Source organism: Gadus morhua, chromosome 1 (genome assembly GCF_902167405.1).
Source record: "Gadus morhua chromosome 1, gadMor3.0, whole genome shotgun sequence".
In the NCBI taxonomy this organism is placed as follows: Eukaryota; Metazoa; Chordata; class Actinopteri; order Gadiformes; family Gadidae; genus Gadus; species Gadus morhua.
Window position 1 is genome coordinate 6,940,872 of NC_044048.1, and position 23,083 is coordinate 6,963,954.

General features: G+C 40.5%; 1 protein-coding gene across 1 annotated transcript in view; it reads right to left on the reverse strand.

Moving 5' to 3' along the window:
- Window positions 1-6,764: 6,764 nt before the first annotated feature.
- The window catches only part of sdcbp2 (syndecan binding protein (syntenin) 2), a 28,329-nt gene continuing 12,010 nt past the window's right edge, over window positions 6,765-23,083 (reverse strand). Inside the window, exons 2-9 of the mRNA XM_030363442.1 lie at window positions 21,907-21,958; window positions 21,637-21,736; window positions 17,207-17,307; window positions 14,477-14,635; window positions 13,312-13,487; window positions 11,242-11,413; window positions 10,993-11,084; window positions 6,765-8,424 (exon numbers count right to left, since the gene is read on the reverse strand). Of these exons, the coding sequence (XP_030219302.1) occupies window positions 8,370-8,424; window positions 10,993-11,084; window positions 11,242-11,413; window positions 13,312-13,487; window positions 14,477-14,635; window positions 17,207-17,307; window positions 21,637-21,736; window positions 21,907-21,957 (906 nt within the window). The 5' untranslated portion in view covers window position 21,958 and the 3' untranslated portion in view covers window positions 6,765-8,369. The remainder of the gene's footprint in view (window positions 8,425-10,992; window positions 11,085-11,241; window positions 11,414-13,311; window positions 13,488-14,476; window positions 14,636-17,206; window positions 17,308-21,636; window positions 21,737-21,906; window positions 21,959-23,083) is intronic.

The following is a 23,083-nucleotide window of genomic DNA, read 5'->3' on the forward strand; positions in this document are numbered from 1 at the left end:
AAACACATTGCAAAGACAATTTTTAAAAGTATCGATTTTTTAATAATAATTTCATCATCACGTAAATCTTTATTAATTTTTTTAAATCACAAGGAGGCTTGGCCTCCGTTGCCTCCTCTAAAGGTACGGCCACACCACACGCGTTACGCGTTTGGTGTGCCCGTAGCTTAAGGAACCGCCCCTGCTTCATAATAAGGTTAAGATTATAACATAATAAGATTTATGAAATGAAAAAGGGGGACATTTCTTAAGCATTGCGTTTAGCATTCCATTTATCAAAGAAATAGATGTTACTATTTATTGGGGACATTAAGGGGACATTTAGCCATTTGGCCTTTTCTTATCATGGTAAATGTTGTACTCTAGTAAATTATAGGGCAAGTAGCTCTGATAAGGAATTGTTCTACATTGTATTGAGTCTATTGTTTATAATCCTAAACTATAGACCCCTGCTTAGTGAGGTCACATCACAGCCTAGCAGATAGTCCTATTACCAACTGTGTACGGTGTCCCCGTACAACTGGCATATTTGTACGGGGACACCCAACTAATTGGGGGGGGGGGGGGGCAGTAGTGTAGAGAGAAGCATTGTCTTTTGGACTGGTGGTGCTCTCTCAGTGGCAGATGGTAAGACTCGTTCTATCTAAATTCGGGAAGTCAAATCTCCTAACCTTTATGCAACCTTTCCTTAACCTTTGTTCGAAAATGTCATCGGGTCAAGCAAAAAAGCGCTCTTTCGATCCATGAGTTCTTATCCCAATCAGGTTGTTACCAACAGTGAGAATTACTGTTTGAACTACTTGGCCGACGGGAATATGTTAAGCCACTCAAATCCCATTTCACGTGGGAAAAAAGAGGCTAAACTTATGTTGATGTTGAAAATAACTACCCCCAGTAGTCTTTCTTAAATGTGAAGTTGACGTTTTATTTCTTTATCTTCTCTTCTTCACCGCGTCTCTCATGCGTCTTCGCTTAGAGTCGCTAAACTTTGTCGGTGGCCTGTTGCTTTAAATATTAACGCAGTAAAGGATTATGGGTTGCCAACATTGGTTGGTTAGGGGTAACCTATTGCCCAAGGTGGGTTAAATGTTGCATCGAGGCACCTTTCCTAGGCACTTTTAGAGTTTGATTTGTAGGCTTAAAGATCCCATGCCATTCTATTTATGGAGGCTTTAATATAGGTATTAGTGGGCCACAAACACAGTATTCAAAGACGTCCCCGAAATTCAGCCGTGGTGCAGAGTAACAGTCACTCCGAAACAGTCGCACATTGAGCTTCCCCCAAACGCGCTGTTTCGGTGGGCGTGTCAAGGCAGGTCAAGGAGGGGTAGGGGGTGTGGCCCTGAGCAGCTTGTAGCCACAGTACCATGCGCTCTGTATACGGTGGGCGTGTCAAGGCAGGTCAAGGAGGGGGGTGGGGGTGTGGCCCTAAGCAGCTTGTAGCCACTGACAGTACCATGCGCTCTGTTTACGGTGGATGTATCGCAATGGCTCGTAGAAACCCATATTATACATAGATATCTATATCATATAATATATAATATATATTATCACCTGGCCCTGAGCAGCTTGTAGCCACGGTACCATGCGCTCTGTTTACGGTGGATGTATCGCAATGGCTCTTAGAAACCCATATTAATATACATAGATATCTATATCATATAATATATAATATATATTATCACGGCCAAAAGCTGTGTGAGCCTCCAGACGATAGGTTATTATCAATCTCAAACGACCGCGTCTACTTCAGATTGATGTGGAAGTGGAAGAACCATAGATGTCGGAGAACCCGATTAAGTCCTTTGTGATTCATTATATCGTCTGGACGCGCACACAGCTTTTGGCCGTGATAATATGTATTATTTGATATAGATATCTATGTATTATATGATATGATTTAGATATAGAGCTCCAGGACTGTAACGCAAGTGTTGTACACTTCCTTGTTATTTGGATAACCGTTCTGCTGTTGGTGTGATGGCGCATAACACGTCGGACTCTCGTCTCTGGTATTTCTACAACGAGACTCGTAGTGGGGGTTATCTCAGCCATGGTTGAGAATGAATTGGGGGAAAGGAACTTTGGCTTTGACTCCCTGAAGTAGGCTACATGAACCACGACATGGAGGAGAAAGGGATTGTTGGCCGCGAATGTATCCCGCTTGAGCCCTGCTTCCCGCCGCCTCGGCAGCGGTCAGCACTAATCACCGCCTCCTGAAGCCGAGGCGGTGGTCCATCGGCAGCGAGGCTCCGGCGGGAGACGACCGCGGTCAACAATCCCTTTCTCCTCCATGTCGTGGTTCATGACTTCAGGGAGTCAAAGCCAAAGTTCCTTTCCCCCAATCCATTCTCAACCATGGCTGAGATAACCCCCACTACGAGTCTAGTTGGAGAAATACCAGAGACGAGAGTCCGACGTGTGTACAACACTTGCGTTACAGTCCTGGAGCTCTATATCTAAATAATATCATATAATACATAGATATCTATATCAAATAATACATATTATCACGGCCAAAAGCTGTGTGCACGTCCAGACGATATAATGAATCACAAAGGACTTCGTCGGGTTCTCCGACGTCTCTGGTTCTTCCACTTCCACATCAATCTGTAGAAGACAGTTCCGTGCGCTGCCTGCTGCCTGCTGCCGGCGCGAGGCACCACCGCCCGGCTGCCCGCTGCCGGGCGGTGGTGCTTCGCGGCGGTGGTGCCTCGCAGCAACCGGCGGCAGGCAGCATGTCGCAGTTCATGTAGTTCGATGTCGTTCTGCCATTGCATTCAAAATTCTGTAACTAGCCTGTTACTACGAACTAAGCAACTACCGGTCACGTATTAGCCTTTAGCACTAGCTCAATCACGACTCCTTCAGAATTATTGTGGGTGGTTACGAACCAACCAAGTGGGCAGGGCCATGAATAATAATTTGACAACGCTACGTCACAGTGTCACCTTATCCAGATCGGCTCATTTCTTCTGCCTTTTTCCTTTCATTGCCTATTGCATTCAGCAGACAAACTGCATAGATTTCAAACTTACCACAGCTCACAAACTTATTCAGACCTATGTTATTTAACAAACAATAGGAAAAATGAGATTTTAATGGCATGGGCTCTTTAAGTCCATGGGCAAGACCACATATTGGTACCATCTCAGGGCGTAAAACTTTACCTATACTAAGCTGTTTGTCGGAGTGATATAAGTCGATTCATATATATAACCCTTGCACAAAAGCAGCTTTTCATATTTTGGGCTATATTACCGTTTTCACTGCTAAGCACTTTAGCGAAATTTCACAAAATTGCAGATGTGGTAATATCATCTTAACAGTGATATCATTTTGGTCATTAACCAATAAATCAAATGTTGTAAAAATAAAGTTTAATTTTTCACACACGTTTTGTTACGCTGTATACGCTTATGTACGTTGTTGTATTCGGATGACCATAATCGTGTGCAGTTCTGCATTTACTTTCAGCAGAAGAAAAAATAAAATGTATTTACAAAGAAACATGCGGAGATAGAACCTTTTGCCTAAAAAGGGTGCTATTTCATGCACGCAAGGTGAGCTTCGTTTATGGAACCTTTCTGCTCATTCTGCACTGGATTAAATCGGTAAGTGTCAAAAAACTTTAATCTCCTTCATTTCATTCATAATCATTACCTCTGTTTTCTGCTAATCAATCAAAACATAGCCACACCATATTCCTTGGTGCTTTGTGTATGACAAGCTGAACTACGCCCGTTTCCTGCCCTACTACTAGGCATCAATGACAAGACTAGCTGTTGACCAACCTGAAGTACATGCTCACTTCCTGCAATGTGGTTTCTCGGTCCAGATTGGTAGCATGAATCCCTTTGGGGAATTCCTGTGGACCAGACAATTGAGGACATACAAACACCTGGTGGAACAAAGGGCTTCAGCCTCAAACCAGCAGCTGTCACCAAGTATTACATGACATCAGAGTACCGGAGTGACAACCTGCGAGAGCTAATGGGCATGGTGCGTCATGGTGATTCACATCTCACTCACCCAGATCTACAGTTTCCTAGGATCAGAAGAGATGAGGCTGATGTCCAGTCCCTTGTTGAGCTCATGGATACCAGTTGGTTGAATCTGTTTAGTCAAGACCACTCAGATGTTGTCAGCTTGTCAACTGCAACTGTTGCACCACCAGCTATAGCAGCAGATCTCCTTGGTGCTCACAAGCTTTCAAACGAGAACGACTAGAAGCTGGAACTACAAAGTTCCATGACAAAATGTCAAAAATGAAGCTGATAACATTCTCTGACGTACAAAAAAAGCCATGCATCCTAGGACAAGTCAAGCAAGCAGTTCGGAAGGCTGATAGAAACTTGTTTGGCCACATGATCCTTGTGGCTGAGAGCCGACAGCTTCACATGAGTGATGTCTTGGCTCATCCCCTTGGCCCTCTGCCATGGGCCCTCGCCAATGGCGATGGATCTTTGCACAAGACCAATAGAGCTGCTTTAGCGAGAGAGCTGGAGAAAAGCGTTGCTCCTGCATACGTCATCCCAGAATCATCAAAAACCATCATCGATGGGATGAGCTTGGTGCAGTAGGGGAATGAGGATGAGAAGACTTTCACACAGCTGGCAGAATCAGCCCTAGCCAAGGTCTTCCATGAAGGAGCCAAGAGCCAACGCATTGATGTTGTCTTTGACAACTACAAGGAGACATCCATAAAAGATGCGGAAAGAGCCAACAGAGGTACACCAAGCATTCAGTTCAAGAACATAGAACCTGGCCACAACATCCAACAATAGATGAAACTGCTCTGTAGTTCCTCTAACAAAGCAAGCCTTATCAAATTCTTGGTTGATGAATGGAAGGGACCCAAACAGAGAGAATAACTCCAGAACTAGACATTGTATGTTACGTGTGATGAATTCCGCTACTAACTCAGAAAATAACAATTGGTAACAGAGCTCAAATCTTCCAAAGAAGAAGCAGACGCTCGCATGCTGTTACATGCTCTCCATGCAGCAGAGTCTGGCTACAAAGCAGTTGTCATCACTGCTGAGGACACAGATATGTTGGTGCTATGCTTAGGATTCAACAAGAACATTCACTGTCCTATCTATCAAAAATGTGGAACCCAAAATAAGACCCGGTTCTTGGACATAACGAAGCTAGGCCAATCGATTTGAAGTGGTGTCTCTGATGCACTGCTTGGCATGCATGGCTTCACTGGTTGTGACACTGTCAGTGCCTTTGCAGGTCGTGGGAAGATACATAGGTGCCTTGAAGCTAGTTAAGTCTAACAAGGCCTACCAAGAGGCCTTCAGTGAGCTTGGATGTTCTTGAGATGTGTCTGATAAGCTTTTTGAGAAACTGTAACAGTTCATAAGCCGTATGTATGTGCATTCTACCCGCACAACAGATGCCTTCGTCACCAACTCCCACCGTTTAAGGATTGCCTTTTCATGCATGCAATGCGTGCCAACTATCAGGGTGCAATATGGAGTCAGTCTCTGAAGACCCAACCCTCTGTGCCGGATCCCAAGGAGAGTGGGTGGATCATAGATGATGATGGGAAGCTGGAGTGTTGCAGTTGCTCACCTGCAAGTGCCCAAGGTCGTGCAAATTGCCAGATTGCACATTTCTCACCAATTGCCTGAAGTGCACAGATATGTGCAAACTGCAAACCTGTTCCAATCAAAGTGAGGAAGAACCAATTGTCGAGTTAAGGGACCCAGATGATGGCAACGGTGAGTCCTAGGTTGAGGGTGTGGATCTAATATTTGTATGTAGAGTTCCCAATATGTCAAGAAAAATAAAACAAAACTATTTTACATGTAACATATGTTTGAGTGTAGTTTCATCAGAGTTATTGTGACCTAGGTTGATTATATAAAAACTGAGGGAGTACTATTTAGTTTCATTTAACTTAATATAGTTTTTGAAGAAAGAACCACTAAACATTATTTGAAACTCCAAATTTTGTAAAAGTAGACTATATATCCTTATAAAATTGATAATGTGAACTGTTCCAGTACATAGGAGGCCACTTAAATTATTTATTGGTGGGTTTATTTCAATGGAGACGAGATAATAGTATAATGGTAGTTATACACGATGACTGGAGAATTCATCGTTCCGCGTTAGCATGATAGGGATCTATCTGTTCCAGAGGTGAAAACCACTAATAAACTGGCACTCTGAAAGGGTGATCATATCAAAACATAATCTAGGGATGTTTAACAATTAAAAAATAACTAGAATTTTCCAACCCAGATGGTACCAATATGTGAAATTTCAGGCTTTGGCCCATGAACTATTTCTTTCTTTCGGATTGATTCCATTTCAGCTTTCCTTCAGCTTTCAGTGCCTGTTTTCCCTCCTTCAGCGGTGCCTGGTCGTAGTGCCATGTTTAATTGTTCCTTATACCCGACTTCTAGATCTTCTGAACATTCTTCTGCCAGCTACAGAGCTTTGTCTGCGCTTTGTTTTTGTTGGCTTATCTTTATTCTACGAATGACGTCTCAAACAGTTGCTTTGTACTTGAATGGCTCTATAAGAGGGAGACCAGTGCCATCACTCTAAAAGTCCTAGCCGTCTTGTTTTTTTCTAAGATATGCACAAAATAATTCATCCCTGTCTAATTGCTGCAAAAATAAAATAAAATAATTATTTATTACTATTTTTATTACTTTTAATGTTCAAATACTTCACTTTAACTCAATGCAATTTAAGTAAAAAGATTTAATTTGCCAAGTTTATGCCAAGAAGGGACAAGTAAATAGAAACAGAAATACTTTTTTCGTTTATTGTTTGTTTTACAATAACTATCCGGGTTAAATTCAAACGTAACTTTTATGATTCTTATAATATTGTACAGAGTAATGACTACTTTTTCAGATTACTTCTCCAAAATCCAAAATGCCTATCCATGCATTAAAAAATGAACAGCATCAAAAAGCACAGCATTTCTAAAAATGGTTGGAAGGAAAATTGTGACATAGTTAGTAATTTTTAACCACACCAATCACAGAATGAAAAGAGTAGAGGGGATCCCCTAACGATGCATAGCAAAACAGAACGAAATGTATCAACTGGACCCTTGATTTAGAGGTAAATGCATTGATTTGACCATGCTACACTCTGCATAAAAACAAAATAAATTCCCTTTACTTAAAATAGAAAGTACACGTTTGTATTCAGAATCAATAGGGAACACAAATACCTCGATGAAGAAAATGAAAACCACTCAAAAGGTAGTGGAAAGTGCACTTAGTGGATCTGTCCAGCAACAATTTATAATCTCCCAAGCTTAACTATTCCCTTCGCAATGACATTTAAATGTCTACATTTACCATTTAGACTTTCAAATAATTTGTCTCCGTTACCAATAGCAACCAACGCTAGCATGCAATGACATACTTTGATTTCTTTCCTAAAACGGTGCACTGAGGGCGTTGTTTGAGCTTCACAAGGGGACGTTGACACAACTTTTGTGAATAAGGCCAAAAGCTCAAGTAAAATAGGGTAGTGGGTTTTGGTGCTTCCCTCCATATTCTGTAAAACGTATCCCCTTCAAAATGTGCTATCACCTAATACAATTAAACTAAAAACTGTAACCCAAATCCTAATAATGACCTCAAGGGCAGGGATATGATTCTCCAGCATATCCACAGCCGTTTGTGGAATGGCCCTTGGAACAACAATAGTAGGTGTGATTGAAATGCACGCACACGCACACACACACCTCAAGAGGGCAGCCAATTTGAATATTTCCATTCTCATAATGGAGTTTACCATAAACACACTCGGGGGGGCAAGTCCGGGGAATGGAGCACAGCCTTGATTTAAAGGAAAGGTTGGTTGAGGACTGACTATAGAGGATCACCAGCGTTTACAGCATTTTGACACAAAAGTGAAAGGTCACTCGCCTTATGAACCGTCTCCATCTCATAAAGGAGGAAGCTCTGGAGTCATGGTAGCATGCTTTAAAAACAACATATAACTGTCCTTTATGTCACGTAATACAAAGGAAGGAAGGCATGTAAAGCGCAGACCACAAGAAAGTCCAAACTTTAAAAAGGACAATAAAGTCATGATTATGAAAGGCAAGGACATGGTAGAAATGGAACAGGCGTGTATGTAAATAAAGTAGATCGATAGCAAAACACATAAAATATAGAAAAGCCATAGTCATGTTAACGACACACAATTGTGATGTCGAACATAATAACGAAAAAAGTTATAGGATACAATTACAGACAGGGTCAGGAGTAAATGGTTAAAAAAAAAGTTGAGAGGGGAAGAGACATTGATAAAAATCTCTGCCTATACGATTGTGGACGTCCTGACTTCAGACATGTGATTGGGTAGACTTGGTTGTCCTCTCACACCTCAGGCACAGAGTGGTCCATGGCGGACCTCAGAAGACCAGAGGACATCCTGGTAATAGAACAAGAGCACATCAATGTTTAATGATAGTGGGTAGCTTTGACACATGATCACTTCAAACAGCTCAGAAATAAATGTTATACCTCGCAAACCCTAAAACAACTTTTAGGTGGAAATGGATTGAGAAGGTTACATAGTAGTGATATGGATTGATCCTAATCCAAATCTTGTATTAAATCAAGTGAAAAGAAATGTCGGATGGAACGTAAATATGGCCTCAAAGGGCCCTTTATGGGTTACTGGCAGTTTTCAAGCAGTTATAGAAAAGGTTTGGCGCCGGATGGGATATGGGAATCCATAGGGACTCCCATTTCCGTTGGGAATCCCACTTTCATTTGTGGTCTTTTTAATCGAAGCAATCGCATTTCTGCGCAATGGGTAGAAAGCAAAAACATCAGAAATGTGGTGCACAATCATTATTTTGCATGCATTTATGCCTAAACCTTAATGTCCGTCAGGAAAGATTTGGCTAGACAGTGGAAATTTCGTAAAAAGTTCAAAAGTCGGTAGCTTCAAAACCATTGCTTTAAATGACAAACCATTTGGATAAACATGATCTATGGACTTGCATGATGACAATTGGTTGAATTGGTATTTATTATGTAACAAATGGTTGACTTATAGCATATTCAATATATGCTCATCAAATGTCACTCCAATCTATCACATTTGCTTGGCTGACAGTGAGGTTTGAGAGTCATTTTGATGGAAGTGACTTTAGTACTAATGTATGACAATATAACTGAAAAAACATCAACAACTGAACAAATTAGCTTCTACCCCCATGTTGGAGCAGTAGATCAACCAAACACTAGCATTGGGGTAAGTAACCAATGAATGACCAAATCTGACTTTAAGACATCTTGGACATTTTCCTGTAAGAAGACTCATACAGTTTCATGAACTCTGATCAGTCACTATAAAAAAAACACTCTCCAAGCATGTAAAGATAGATTGAATGCTTGTTTCCCAACCATATTTTCAGACATTTTCTATTCTAGCCAAGCTATATGGAAGCATTTATGGAGCAAAATTCAAATGACAATGCAATTTCCAATTCAATAAGTCATTACATTTTGCACTTGACAATTCGTTATGCAATTGAATAATGTAATTTGAAATTACTTTATTCAAAGTGTAGTTTAATAAATGAAAATTAAATCCTCCATTCAATTTGAAAAAGCTATAACAATAAAAATAGAATCTCATTTTTGAGTGCCTTTATTCAAATGGAAAAGCTATAGCGCCCCCATGATTGCACTGCACTTCTCCACGCTCCGTTTGTTTTAAAATTAAAATGACATTTCAAGCCGCACAAATGTTTTAAAAAAAAATGTGCAAAGCGTATTGCAAAGCGTCTTAGCGAATCACGTCTGGGCGGGAACTACGTCGATTCCTTGTAATTTCCTCGTTTATGTTCGTATGCATCAGCCATGGATGTCAGCGATGAATGAGATCGTCGCTACGCACCGAAGTTTGGCAGATGATGCGGAGAACAACCGTGTTGAAGACACAGATGCAGGTGATAGAGTGCACAGTCTGGGAGATCGGATAGACGACAGGAGTATACTACTCCGTAATCCTACTCCGTAACTACAGAGACCCCTTGATGGTGGCAATTCGCCGCCCGATCGATCTAAAATGACTACCAACCATGTAAATAGTGTTGTAAATAAACTTCAAAAGCTATTCAAATCATATTTGGTGTTTTATTGGTCCTTGATGTGCAAAGTAAATAAGGTGCAAAGTGATTCCGGAATTTATTTTGTTTGAGGACCAATCACAGCCCTTGCCGTCTCAGTCTGTCTCCGTTGCGTCGACGGATGGTTAAAATATTGGATGCGCACTTAAGCTACGGAGAGGCTCTCCAACAGGCTCTCCGGCGACGGAGAGGGCTCCCCGTGTCTACCTACAGCACTTTACGGAGGACTATAAACCGGCCTTTACTAGTTGGGCTGACGAGGAAGTGACGTAGTCCCCGCCCAGACACGATTCGCTGATACGCTTTGCAAAATCTTTCGCAATACGCTTTGCAAAATCTTTTCCAAACCTTTTCACGAATTGAAATTTTAATTTTGCAACACATGAAGCGTGGAGAAGTGCATTGCAATCACGGGGGCGCTATAGCTTTTCCATTTGAATAAAGGCACTCAAAAAATTGGACTATAAATGCCAGTGGCTTTTTCAAATTTAATTGAGATTTTGCATATTAAAATACACTTTGAATAACGTATTGAATAACATCTATTTTGAAATTACATTATTCAATTGCACAATGTATTGTCAATTGCATAATGTAATGACCTGCAAATTGCATTGCCATTTGAATTTTGCTACATATATGCTTCCATAAAGCTAGGTTGCCAACCAGAAATGGTTATCATACAAAAACATAATCTACACCCATATACCTTTTCAGTAATGTTAACCTTGTTTCCTCTTGAGTGGTATTGAATCTGGTCTGGCCCATGGCATATACAGTTCACTCACTATGGCAGGATTTGTTCTAGAGTTAATATTTCAGGGAATAAGTTAGGGAGATTTAACAGAAAATGGTACCTTTTGATCATGTGCTCATAGATGAACTTGGGCATAATGGTGATGGTCATTGCAGTCGGAGAGGTGCTCAAAATGTCCTTGATTTGAGAATCCTGAAAATTGAAAAAAATTAACTTTTGAAAACAATTCAAACTGTACCATATTTTTTATTTAAGGCAAATTCAACCAAAGAAAATGGCGGTAATTTCTACTGGAGGTAAGCAGTAACAATGTACGATAAACATTGTACTGGAACCGTAATCAGCTTACCTTGAGTCCAATAACATTTTGCCCGTTGATCTCACAGATGTAATGGTCCGTCAGCAGACCGTTGCGGGCGGCAGAGCCATCCTTCACCAGAGAGGTGATTTTCCCAGACTTGTAGATGAATCCCACATGGCCGGAGCTGTCTTTGTGCATAGTGATGGTGCGCTGGAAGGGTCTAGAGAGGAGACAAATGGCAAAAGAAAATGCAGATATAAAACTAAGAAATGCTAATTAACAATTAAAATATGCTTACTCACCGAACACAGGACAACAAGCCTTTTTCAAAGTCAAATTTTAAGCTATCTATATTATAGCATATTCAATGTCAGTGTGTTGCAAGGCTTTGTGACACATCCAACTTTTGCACGAGATTTTCTTATGCATATAGGCTACTTCCAGATGGGACAGGAACACCTGGAGATATCAACTCCCATCTACCCAGTTCGTACTGCTCATTAAAACGGGACAATCTTGGCATTACTGGCCATTAACAGCGATTTAATCCAACGGCACCTGCAGCACCAACGCAGAACACCGCCAACACCTAGAGGGCCTCAGAGTTAATTAACCACAAGGAATGGGTTCCCCTTTCGCTGTTGTCCTTTTGCAGGTACTGTGTGTTGTTTTTATCCCCCCTATCGCACGGAAGTGTGACGTGTATGTAGCTCCACCTTTTTGGCAACCATTCAGACCACTTGGTACCCCAACGTAGGAGTACCGAAAATAGGAGCAGCTCAGCAAGCTTATTTTGGGACTCTGCCCAACTTTTGGCGGTGGAAACGCCAATATAATGCCTAGTTTCCAGCAAACGGTACGGTACGGTTCGGTAGCCTGCTTCCGATATGTTTTTGCTGGAGCCAATCACCAAGCTGGCTTTTCCCCCTGGCACGCTATTGGCTGGTTCAACACAATGACGTCACGGAAGCGACGGCAAGCAGCCAATTGGCTGAGTCATTTGAACTAGGCCAATTGATCACGCCTCTTGGGCTGAAGAAAATGACAGCAGCTTCCCCAGACCAACGTGCAATCTACGATTGAGCTTGGTCTGTCAATAGCCAGGCTACTGCAGCACCCTTTCAGACCGCTTGGTACCCCAACGGAGGATTGGCGAGAAATAGGTACGGCTCACCACGCTTATAACACAAATAATGATTGTAAAAAACATTGAAATATACAGTGTTTTTTAAAAACATCGGTTGTCTTTCAAAACGCCTGGGCATGAGCAGCATTCACAGCTTACAGTGGCCTCTGGCAACTGATATCAGATAAGCTAGTGCTGCAGTTGATGCAGATTGCCATATTAACTTCATGGCTGTTTTTGTTATCATTTTAGGTACTCCCTTTTACTCGCGTGCATTGCATCTTTGTCAATTTTTACATTAAAACTAGAGCTGTCAAGCGAATAAAATATTTAATCGTGATTAATCGCATTAATGTCATAGTTAACTATTATTATTCGCGATTAATCGCAAATTCTTTTTCTATGCTAAATATCCCTTGATTTTTTTGGCCCATAATCTTCTCATTGTAATTCTCTTATCAACATGATGAAGTGCATCGGCTTGCCTTGTGCAAATGATTTTCTATTGATAACAACATTGGCATATACTGATCAAAACAGGACGATACAAAAAAAGAGCCTATAGTGCAAATAAACAACTGCTTTGAACAAATGTCATTTGAACATAGCAGTCAGGCTACTGCTTCTTTGTTTTGAGCCAAAAAAAAAAAAATATATATATTTTTTTTTAATAAAAAAATTACGTTAATCGCGCGATAAAAATTTTAACGCCGTTAAATTTGGTTTGCGTTAACGCCGTTAATAACGCGTTTAACTGACAGCTCTAATTAAAACCCTTTGTAACTACTTCAGACTTGTGACTTGGTTTTTGAATAAACAAGTAGACCAAAAATTAACCCTAACCCTTTGTAAGTATTAGTAATTATATGAAAAATAACATTTATAAAAACAACCAAAATTGATCATTTAAACAAGTGATGAATCTAATGAGACTCATGTTGACAAAGCGCAGAAGCCCTAAACCTCAATAAAGCGTTAAATACATAACCAACCTGTCCCTGACTATGAGCTCGATGCGGGTTTCGGAAGCGGCCTTCAGGGCCTTATGGGCCTTGTCCAGGCTCCAGCCAGCACAGTTGTGCCCATTAATCTGGAGGACCTGGTCGCCGAAGCGCAGGCCGGCCAGGGCCGCAGGGGAGTTAGCCTGGACCAGCTGGATGAAGACCCCCTGGAGGGAGGGACACAAGAGGGATACACTTATATAATATAAGGATTATTAGATAAATGGGTTCAAAAGAAAAAGCAGATCCAAAGCACTGAATGACCTAGAGTTATGTCGGCATGGAGTATCTTAAGAGATACATGGATCGATTCCCTGCATACTCCATTTTGAGAGTCAACATATTCCCACCAGAATGCTTCAAAAAGTTAAATGCATCTAAATTGATGTAAACATTAAAAGCAAATAAATCCCAATGTTTCATGCATTCTATTTAAGCAGGATGTTTACCGCTGATTGGTTTATCCAGCCAATTTACATTCCTGTTGAAGCTTTTGATTGGATCAATTCACACATTCAAAGTAAAGACAATAATTGTTATGCTGAGCAGAGCCAGTAGGAAAGATTTTTGAATATGATAATACACCACTTGAGTGTTGACGTGTGTTAATGCATACATTTTCATTAATCAAATTAAATTGTAAGATTACGTTGACGCATTATTATCCCTATCAACACACACACACACACACAGTATGGTTATGTTCAGTATGGTTTCAACAAAATAAATGCCCCAACATTTTCCAATTATATATATATATATATATATATATAAACATAATGGATAACTTGGCTTCCAGTAGCATTAACGAAAAAGGACCACTATTTTCAAGCAGTAAGTATCAACATGAAACCAAAGTGTGGCAGAGCTTTGTATCTCCCAGTCTGGTGCAATACGCTTTGTAATAAATATATAATGTAGTTCTGTAGCTGAGACTTCCAACTGTCTGCAGGTATCACAAGAGAAGGCTTTACTGACGACTCCATGTCAATTTCTCCTATTGTTTTGTTGTTGCACAAGGCAGGTATTGCTGTCTGGGGAAAATGTGTGCAGGGATTAAGTCGGCCATGTTACTGTACCTATCAACCTTTACTGTTCTTTAACTACACAGATAGTAGCTGCCTGCCGAAGTGGCCCTTCGCTGCGGCAAACTTACGTTGTCTATGGCCCTCAGTCGCAAGCCAATCTTCTTGTCCTGGTCCTTACATAGGATCACCTCACGCAGGCCCGGGCGGATCTCAGCCCTTCTGATGCCCACGTCAGCCCCGGTCACTGGCCGCACCATGCCCCCATAGCCAGACACAGCAGCCACCTGCTGCATGGGAGTGACATCAGTGGACGCCGGGGTGGTTTGGGAGCAGGGGGCAGAATGGAAAAGGGAACAGCACGATGAAAAGGTAGGCCTTGTGTGCAAGTTTTATTTTTTTCACTTTAAAGTTGAATTGGGTTTTCGTTTTAGTGATCGACCGATATATCTGTGTTTTTTACGTGTCGGTATTTTTATTTTGTATTTTTATTTATTTTTTCTTCAGCATGATTTACAGACAGTTCAATATGTAACATTTGTTATCATCATTGTGTAATTTCTATGATGTAAATTGAGGAAGGCTTTTGGTGTTTTCCTGAATCCTTGGACGCCAGCCTTCCGAGTTGCACGTTTGACGTCACTTCCGGTTTCGGAGCATTCATAGCATTCATTGGCTAGTCGTTGTTTATTGTTAGCTACATTAGCCTCTTTAGCAAACCACCCCGAAAACAAACAACACAACTTTACATTGTATTGCACGCAGAGCAAGACCATACAATGTATACATTAACATGACCTACGTGGTACAAATACAAAAAGAAAATTCTCTTCACGGGCGCAGACATTTTGTTTGAGAGTGTCATCACTGCTCTCGGTCTACTCTCAGATTCGGGAGAAGACTGGGAGACTGAGATCTTCGACTTTCGACTCGGAAGTCTGGCATTCGAGGATTCAGGAACACACCATTAGCCTGGAAATCCAGATCCACATCTAGAAAGCTGTGGGGTCTAGCAACGAGTAATGAAAATGGCCCAACTCGCTTGGTGGCACCAAGCATGCGTTTGAAAATATCACTGGATAACACACATTGGATAACACTACGACCAATCAGAGGAATACAAGGGGTGACGTATCCAGACCAGTGGAGCTAACCAGTAGATAAGACTCTTGCCGTATCTGGTCGGTAAAACAGCAACGCTTTGGGCCCGCCTATATTGATACATTGATGTCATTGATTAATGTTCTGGGCCAGGGGAGGCCCAGAAAATGCCTGGAGCTATTCTGCCCTACAAAGGCAAAGTGCAGTAACTACGCCAACATTGAAACTGAGAAAAATGCCTTCAAAGTATTCATACTGGCCGGCCAAACCTGTTTCAGGTACAATAGTGGTGATACTCTCAATTAATACCTTTATAGGAAGAAAAATAGTTTTTGTCTCAAGACAAAGAAGGTGTTATAAAACCCATTTTCAGTCTGAACTCAATTTTGACAAAATACGTAGTTACTGCACTTTGCCTTTGTAGGGCAGTATTGCACACTGACAGAGGGACTGAAATGTTCACCTCGACAACATTCTCGTCTTTTTGATAATTCAACTTTATTCTCATGTTGACTTTATTCTCGAAATGTCGAGATTTAAGCCAATATTTCGACATTAAGCTTGTCATGGTAAATTTTTTTATAAATCATCATGCGTGTTCCTTATACGCCTTCATATAGGAGTGACATTGTGTATGACATTTTATGGTAATTTTAACTCAGTAATTTCAAATAAATTTCAATAATGCATATATTTTTTGGAACAGTATCATGAATGAAGACCCACAATTCAATATTTGTTTACGCTCCAGTATTCCTGTATTGAGTCATATTGGAGTGCAATAATACCTGAATAAGAATGTATAGTATGGAAGAATGTATAAGAATGCATATATAACTATTATATGTATAAAAAATATCCTTCTAGACTTCATCAGTCAATTGTTAGAAGGTATGAACTATACTATTGTACAAATTAACTGCCTGTTTACAATTCCCAAATCTGTGGTGTTCCGTAAATTTTATATTCAACCCACACCGAGTGAGTCAATAAAACTATCACTTGGTCTAGTTTTTGCTCATTAAGTACATTTGGTGAATGTAATGTGAATGATATGATGAATGATGATGTGTCATGATAATGTGTCATTCCATTTGATAATCTCATTTAACTTTAATTGGCATGGATTTAAAATAGAATTTTAAAAGTATGATTAATTGCGAGTTAACTCACCAATACTATACTTTTAATTGTTGCCCAGCCCTAGTTTTAAGTGATACAAAAAACAACACACACACACACACGTATCCCAAACAAGATACTTGATATCAAATAGCATTGTGAGACAATCACAGGAAAGTGTACCTCTTCAGGTATTAGGTATATTAGTTATGTTTGTAGATCCGGCCACCTTATTTATTAATTTAAACCGGCTGCATTGTTAAATTCTAAAGTTTTTGTTCATAATACACTGCGGGATACAGTACATGGTTCATATATGTGATTGGTTAATTTATTCAAGTTTATATCTCTCTCCCAGGGTGCTGCAAAGATCTGTTCAGATTTTGTCCTTTCAGTACATTCCCTGTTGCAGTAACAGTACTTACTAAATATACAATGTAGGCCTGATGTAGACTGTGGGTCATGTAAACAAAACGTACATTGATGTCACTGCTTAGGGGGCAAGTCTTATATTTTGAGCACCAGTTTAGAGGGTTATTTTACATTTACAGCATAAATTCTATGAGAATAGAACTAAGTTAGGCAACAAAAGAAGATTTGATTTATTCACACACAAACCACCAAAACACTTTACTTACATTGTCTGCCACGGGCACCAAGGCCAGGTTACTGTGCACCTCATCACTGTTAAGGCTCAGACCCATGTACTCGCCAAGGTCCTCCAGATTGGGGTACAGGCCTGGAAGAACCCACAGCAATAGTGAGTGAGTGAATGAGTACTAGCTTGTCTGTGTCTGTCTGTGTGTGTGTGTGTGTGTGTGTGTGTGTGTGTGTGTGTGTGTGTGTGTGTGTGTGTGTGTGTGTGTGTGTGTGTGTGTGTTTGTGTGTGTGTGTGAGGGATGGAAATTAACACCCGCCACCCGCCATTTGCGGGTGGATTTGTATGGTGGCAGGTGAATTGTGTCACTTCACCCGCCACTGTGTCGGGTAATACTTTTCAGTAAGGTCTGATCAAATTTGCATATTTAATATTCGTTATACGGCGCTGTGCAGTTCCACAACCATTACTGTCAACATCCCTTCTTCTTCTACGCCTCTTTTGCTGAACTGCAACTGTCCGGCATCCGGGATAATATACCAGTAACAGGCTCTCAAGTCTCACGCATTCGGCGTTTGACACACGCAATTCAACGCATGCACACGCTCACACGCCACACTTCGTATTTCTCACGCAGAGAAATTACCAGGATAGCGCCCACCAATTTGGGCCGCTATTAAACAGTGTTACAGGTAGGAATCAAATGGGTTTCCCGTACGTAGGGTAACCAGACGTCGTCTTTTGCCTGGACATGCCCTCCTTTTGAGACACTTTTAAAAAATGTGTGGCGGAATTTAAAAATCGTCCGGGATTTTATTAAAGCCGCATACATGTTCTCATTGTATTTGCGTTGCGTTTCTTTGGGTCGTTCGCAAACTAGTTATGCTACGCCCTCCCCTACTCAGTTCTGTTCGCTTTGCATTGGAGGAAGTGAGTAGGGGGCGTGGTTAAGTAGAGCCGTCAGATTGGACGGTTTGACTTACGCAGTTACCGTCGTGTATTTATTTTTTTATCATTATTGTTTTATAGGGACAAACATTAACAAATTTCTCCCACAGGGGATTGATAACGTTCTATCTATTGAACAGAAAGAAACACTTGGTCATACTTTACATATTTTATCACAGCATTGGCCTACTGAATGCCACAGATATATTTCCAGCATTGGACTGAATGCCACATAAATATATAATTATGTTTTTGAACGTTTGCAACGTTTAAAAGTTCAGGGTATAAAGTTCAAGTATATGCCTCTACTAGCCAATAGGCCAATAGCCTTTTGAGGCAATGTTTTTTCTGAATATTAGTGTTAAGGGCCAATAATGCTTACTATCATACGTTAGTTACCATGTCTGTGGACACATTTGTATTCAGGCACTAATTAGATTGACTTATGATGGTGTAGCCATGCATGTATTATTGTTAACATGTCAATTTGTTTAAAATGTACGCATATATTAAAAAAATATATAGCGCATAAAAAGTGGCTGGTAAAAAAGATGAGTGGCTGGTAGATTTTTAAATCTACCTGCCACAGTGGCTGGTGGGCAAAAAAGTTAATTTCCATCTCTGGTGTGTGTGTGTGTGTGTGTGTGTGTGTGTGTGTGTGTGTGTGTGTGTGTGTGTGTGTGTGTGTGTGTGTGTGTGTGTGTGTGTGTGTGTGTGTGTGTGTGTGTGTGTGTGTGTGTGTGTGTGTGGACAGAGGGATGAATGGCAGGTGTTGAGGGATTTGGTAAGGCAGATTGATCAGAGAAAAGGAAAAGGAAGTGAAGCATGTTTAACTTGCAGTCTCTAATCGTGGACTGCCCGACCACGGATAGAGAATGAGTATGAAGTGCAGCATTTTCATCTTGCTTTTAAGTAATTTTGTCAAGTTGGGGAACCATCAGATAATTGCAGACAACAGATTTAAAAAATGAGTTAAAAAAATTATTCAATCAAGGTGTCCCAGCCCTACCTTTTGGCTTATTTTCATGAACTCTGTTTTCAGCCGTATATCCCATAATTTAAAATTATAAATGAAACCTGAATCAGCAGTATTGGGGAGCATTCCATCAGAGTAGTAATATGGCGCAAAGATCGATTTTTTTTATTAAAAAAAAAAGAAAAAAAAAATATATTAAAAAAATACACACACACACACACACACACACACACACACACACACACACACACACACACACACACACACACACACACACACACACACACACACACACACACACACACCAGAGATGGAAATTAACTTTTTTGAATATTAGTGTTAAGGGCCAATAATGCTTACTATCATACGTTAGTTACCATGTCTGTGGACACATTTGTATTCAGGCACTAATTAGATTGACTTATGATGGTGTAGCCATGCATGTTTTATTGTTAACATGTCAATTTGTTTAAAATGTACGCATATATTAAAAAAATATATAGCGCATAAAAAGTGGCTGGTAAAAAAGATGAGTGGCTGGTAGATTTTTAAATCTACCTGCCACAGTGGCTGGTGGGCAAAAAAGTTAATTTCCATCTCTGGTGTGTGTGTGTGTGTGTGTGTGTGTGTGTGTGTGTGTGTGTGTGTGTGTGTGTGTGTGTGTGTGTGTGTGTGTGTGTGTGTGTGTGTGTGTGTGTGTGTGTGTGTGGACAGAGGGATGAATGGCAGGTGTTGAGGGATTTGGTAAGGCAGATTGATCAGAGAAAAGGAAAAGGAAGTGAAGCATGTTTAACTTGCAGTCTCTAATCGTGGACTGCCCGACCACGGATAGAGAATGAGTATGAAGTGCAGCATTTTCATCTTGCTTTTAAGTAATTTTGTCAAGTTGGGGAACCATCAGATAATTGCAGACAACAGATTTAAAAAATGAGTTAAAAAAATTATTCAATCAAGGTGTCCCAGCCCTACCTTTTGGCTTATTTTCATGAACTCTGTTTTCAGCCGTATATCCCATAATTTAAAATTATAAATGAAACCTGAATCAGCAGTATTGGGGAGCATTCCATCAGAGTAGTAATATGGCCCAAAGATCGATTTTTTTTATTAAAAAAAAAAGAAAAAAAAAAAAATCGAATTTTATAAGTTAAAAATTTATATTTTATATATTCATGGAAAATATTCATGGGATTCCCCTGAACACTTAGGGTGCTGCATATTCTTGAAAACAAATCTTGAGTGTGGTTTTAGAACAGATTTGAACATGCTCATATAGACGCCATTCAGTGCTTTTACAGTTTAAAATGTTCTGTTCTTATGTTCGCACTTTAAAGAAAAGTGCTCAACGTTTACATTTTATACTTCCAGTTTCAGTACTTCTCAGTTTATTAAGTGTGAGCAGTTTTAAAATAAAAATGCTTTTGGTAGCAACCGCTTTTGGGTGAATTCTTAATTATTTTCAAGCATAATAATAATGCACTGGTTAGTGTCCCAGTAGGAATCCACTGTTGCAGATATAGTCACCTCAATGATGTCCTCCATTTATTGTCCTGAATTATCTTTCTTGAAGGTAGATTGACCCTTAACCTTTTCATCATTCTTCCAGCCATCAGTAACTACCAATACTTGTAAGATTTGCTGTTTAATATTGATATAATACTAGTTTTAATATGTTGCTTCTCTACACAGTCATGAAGTGAAGGAAACGGTTCAAATACATTTTTCATTTTTAATAACATTAACCCCCGGATCGAATCGAAATCGGATCGAAAATCAGATCAAAATCGGATCGAAACGGATGGAATCTGAGAAAATCGGAAAAAATCGATTCTGAAACTTAAAAATCTGAATCGAATCCTTATCGTCATCCGCTTATCCGGGGTCGGGTCGCGGGGGGAGCAGCTCAAGCTCAAGAATCGATTCTTGAAATTTGAATCGAAACCCAGCTCTAGTATTCTGTAACCAACCGTAAAGTGTGACCTCAGCTTTCGCTGTTGCACATTGTCTGCAAAATGCACACAAAAGGCCCACCAACATTCGTAACAATCAGTGTTTAACTACGTTGATTTACCTTTAGAATTGACAACCACTTGTATGTTCACCTTTGTATGTATCAAGAAAGAATGACGTGCATGTTTCTGTATTTTAACGACTTCATGGCCGTCACACTTTAAACTCCTGCACGATGCAGAAACAACAGCAATGGTGTTAAACTTTATGATGGGTAACCGACTACGGTCTAACAACGGCCTGCAAAAATATTGTCTGACATAGTCAGGTCTATGCGCACAAAGCTTCGGGAACGCTGTTCTATAGGACTAAGCTTCACTCCCATCCCTTGACTTTTCTTGGCCTTAGAATAGCCTCAATCAACAAAGACAGACCACCCATAGAGCAACATTGAAAAAAAACAAAAAAACATCCATGCCTCAGACACAGAATACATTAACAATAACAGTATAAAGGGGAGAGAAGATGGACAACAAACAATGAACAATGAAATACGAGGGCTAGTACAGATGGAGACAAATGTTTAACATAGAACTCACTTGATCCTGGCATGCACTCTGTAGCGGGTTGGGGCTGTGTGTTTCCCTCAGTGATGGCAGCCATGGGAGTGGTGCTGGTCTGGGCTAAATGGGCCTGGGTCTTCAAACAACCAAGTAAACATTTAACTTTCATTTTGCCGAGAAAGGAAACTAACCATCAACTTCACAGAAATATCAGTGCCTGACCGTCTTGCCATGAGCATCAAACATTACCTTTAAAATAAGAAAAGGCAAAGGCATAGCATTCTCATACATAAGTGAATACTTTACCTTTAGCACCTTGTCCACCTTCAGGTCCTCTAGTGATGGATAAAGAGACATACTGCAGAGAGAAAGAAAAAAATAATTAACATTAGAGATGCACCGATTGCAAAATTCTTGGCCGATACCGATTTCCGGTTTTTAAGGAGGTCTGACCTGCCAAAACCGGTTTTTCCGATACCGATTTTCTAAGAAATAATTATAATCATATAATATGTTGATAGGTTTTCAATGTAGTGAGTCCCCGGGACCCACAGGTGGCGAGTTGGGTGGGTCCCTGAGAAATTCAATGGGTCCCGACTCCCCAGTTTAAAAAATGTGTTTCTTTTTTATTATTATTCTATTTCTTAAATGAAATTAATAGTGTTAAACTCAATACATGAAATTGTCATCTGAAAAGCGCAGCCATTTGTATGTGGTGAGCCACTGCTTCAGAAAAGTTCGCTTTTTTTGGGAGGAACATGTAGAAGGTTGAGGCAATTCTTCTGCAGTGGGCTCATCAGGCTCAGTAGAGGGGGAGGCAGAAGTAGGTACAGGCAATGTTGAGGTACTCTCTCTAGGCTGATCAGAGTCAGGGAGGAGTGCAGAGGTAGTGGGGACAGAAAATGCAGCTGCAATAGTTTGCTGACCTGCAATAGGTTTCATCTTTTTCTTTGGTGGTATTTTTGCGTTCTCTCTTCTCTGCCTGTTTCTCGAGAAAAACGGGATCTCGTTGGAAGCGCGATGTATGCGCAGGCGCCGTTTGGGCATAACAATATGTAGGCTGCCGTTCAATGTAGTTTTCATCACCACCACCGGATTATGTTTCATTTATTTCATTACAGCACGTCCCCTAAACGTTACAACATAATCGACACGAATGAGCACAGCATCGAGCAGTGGAAACGTGGGTTTATTTACTATGAAGTTTGTATTTTTAATTGTTGAAGTGAAATCAGCGGTGACGAGCTAGTTGTTTTGGTAGCGGCTAAATTAGCATGTCGCGATACTTTGAACAGGGGATCACGTCTGCGCCGAGTAGATGCGCAGAGGGTTGAAACAGTGCTTGTCTGGTCTGCTCACAAGAAGGTTTCTTTGGCCAGTTACTGTGATTAAACACGAGTTGTTTAATGTTCACAATGTATCGTTTTTCATGGGGAAAATTAGATGCGTCCCCGGGACGCATGGATAGTGAGTTTAGTGCGTC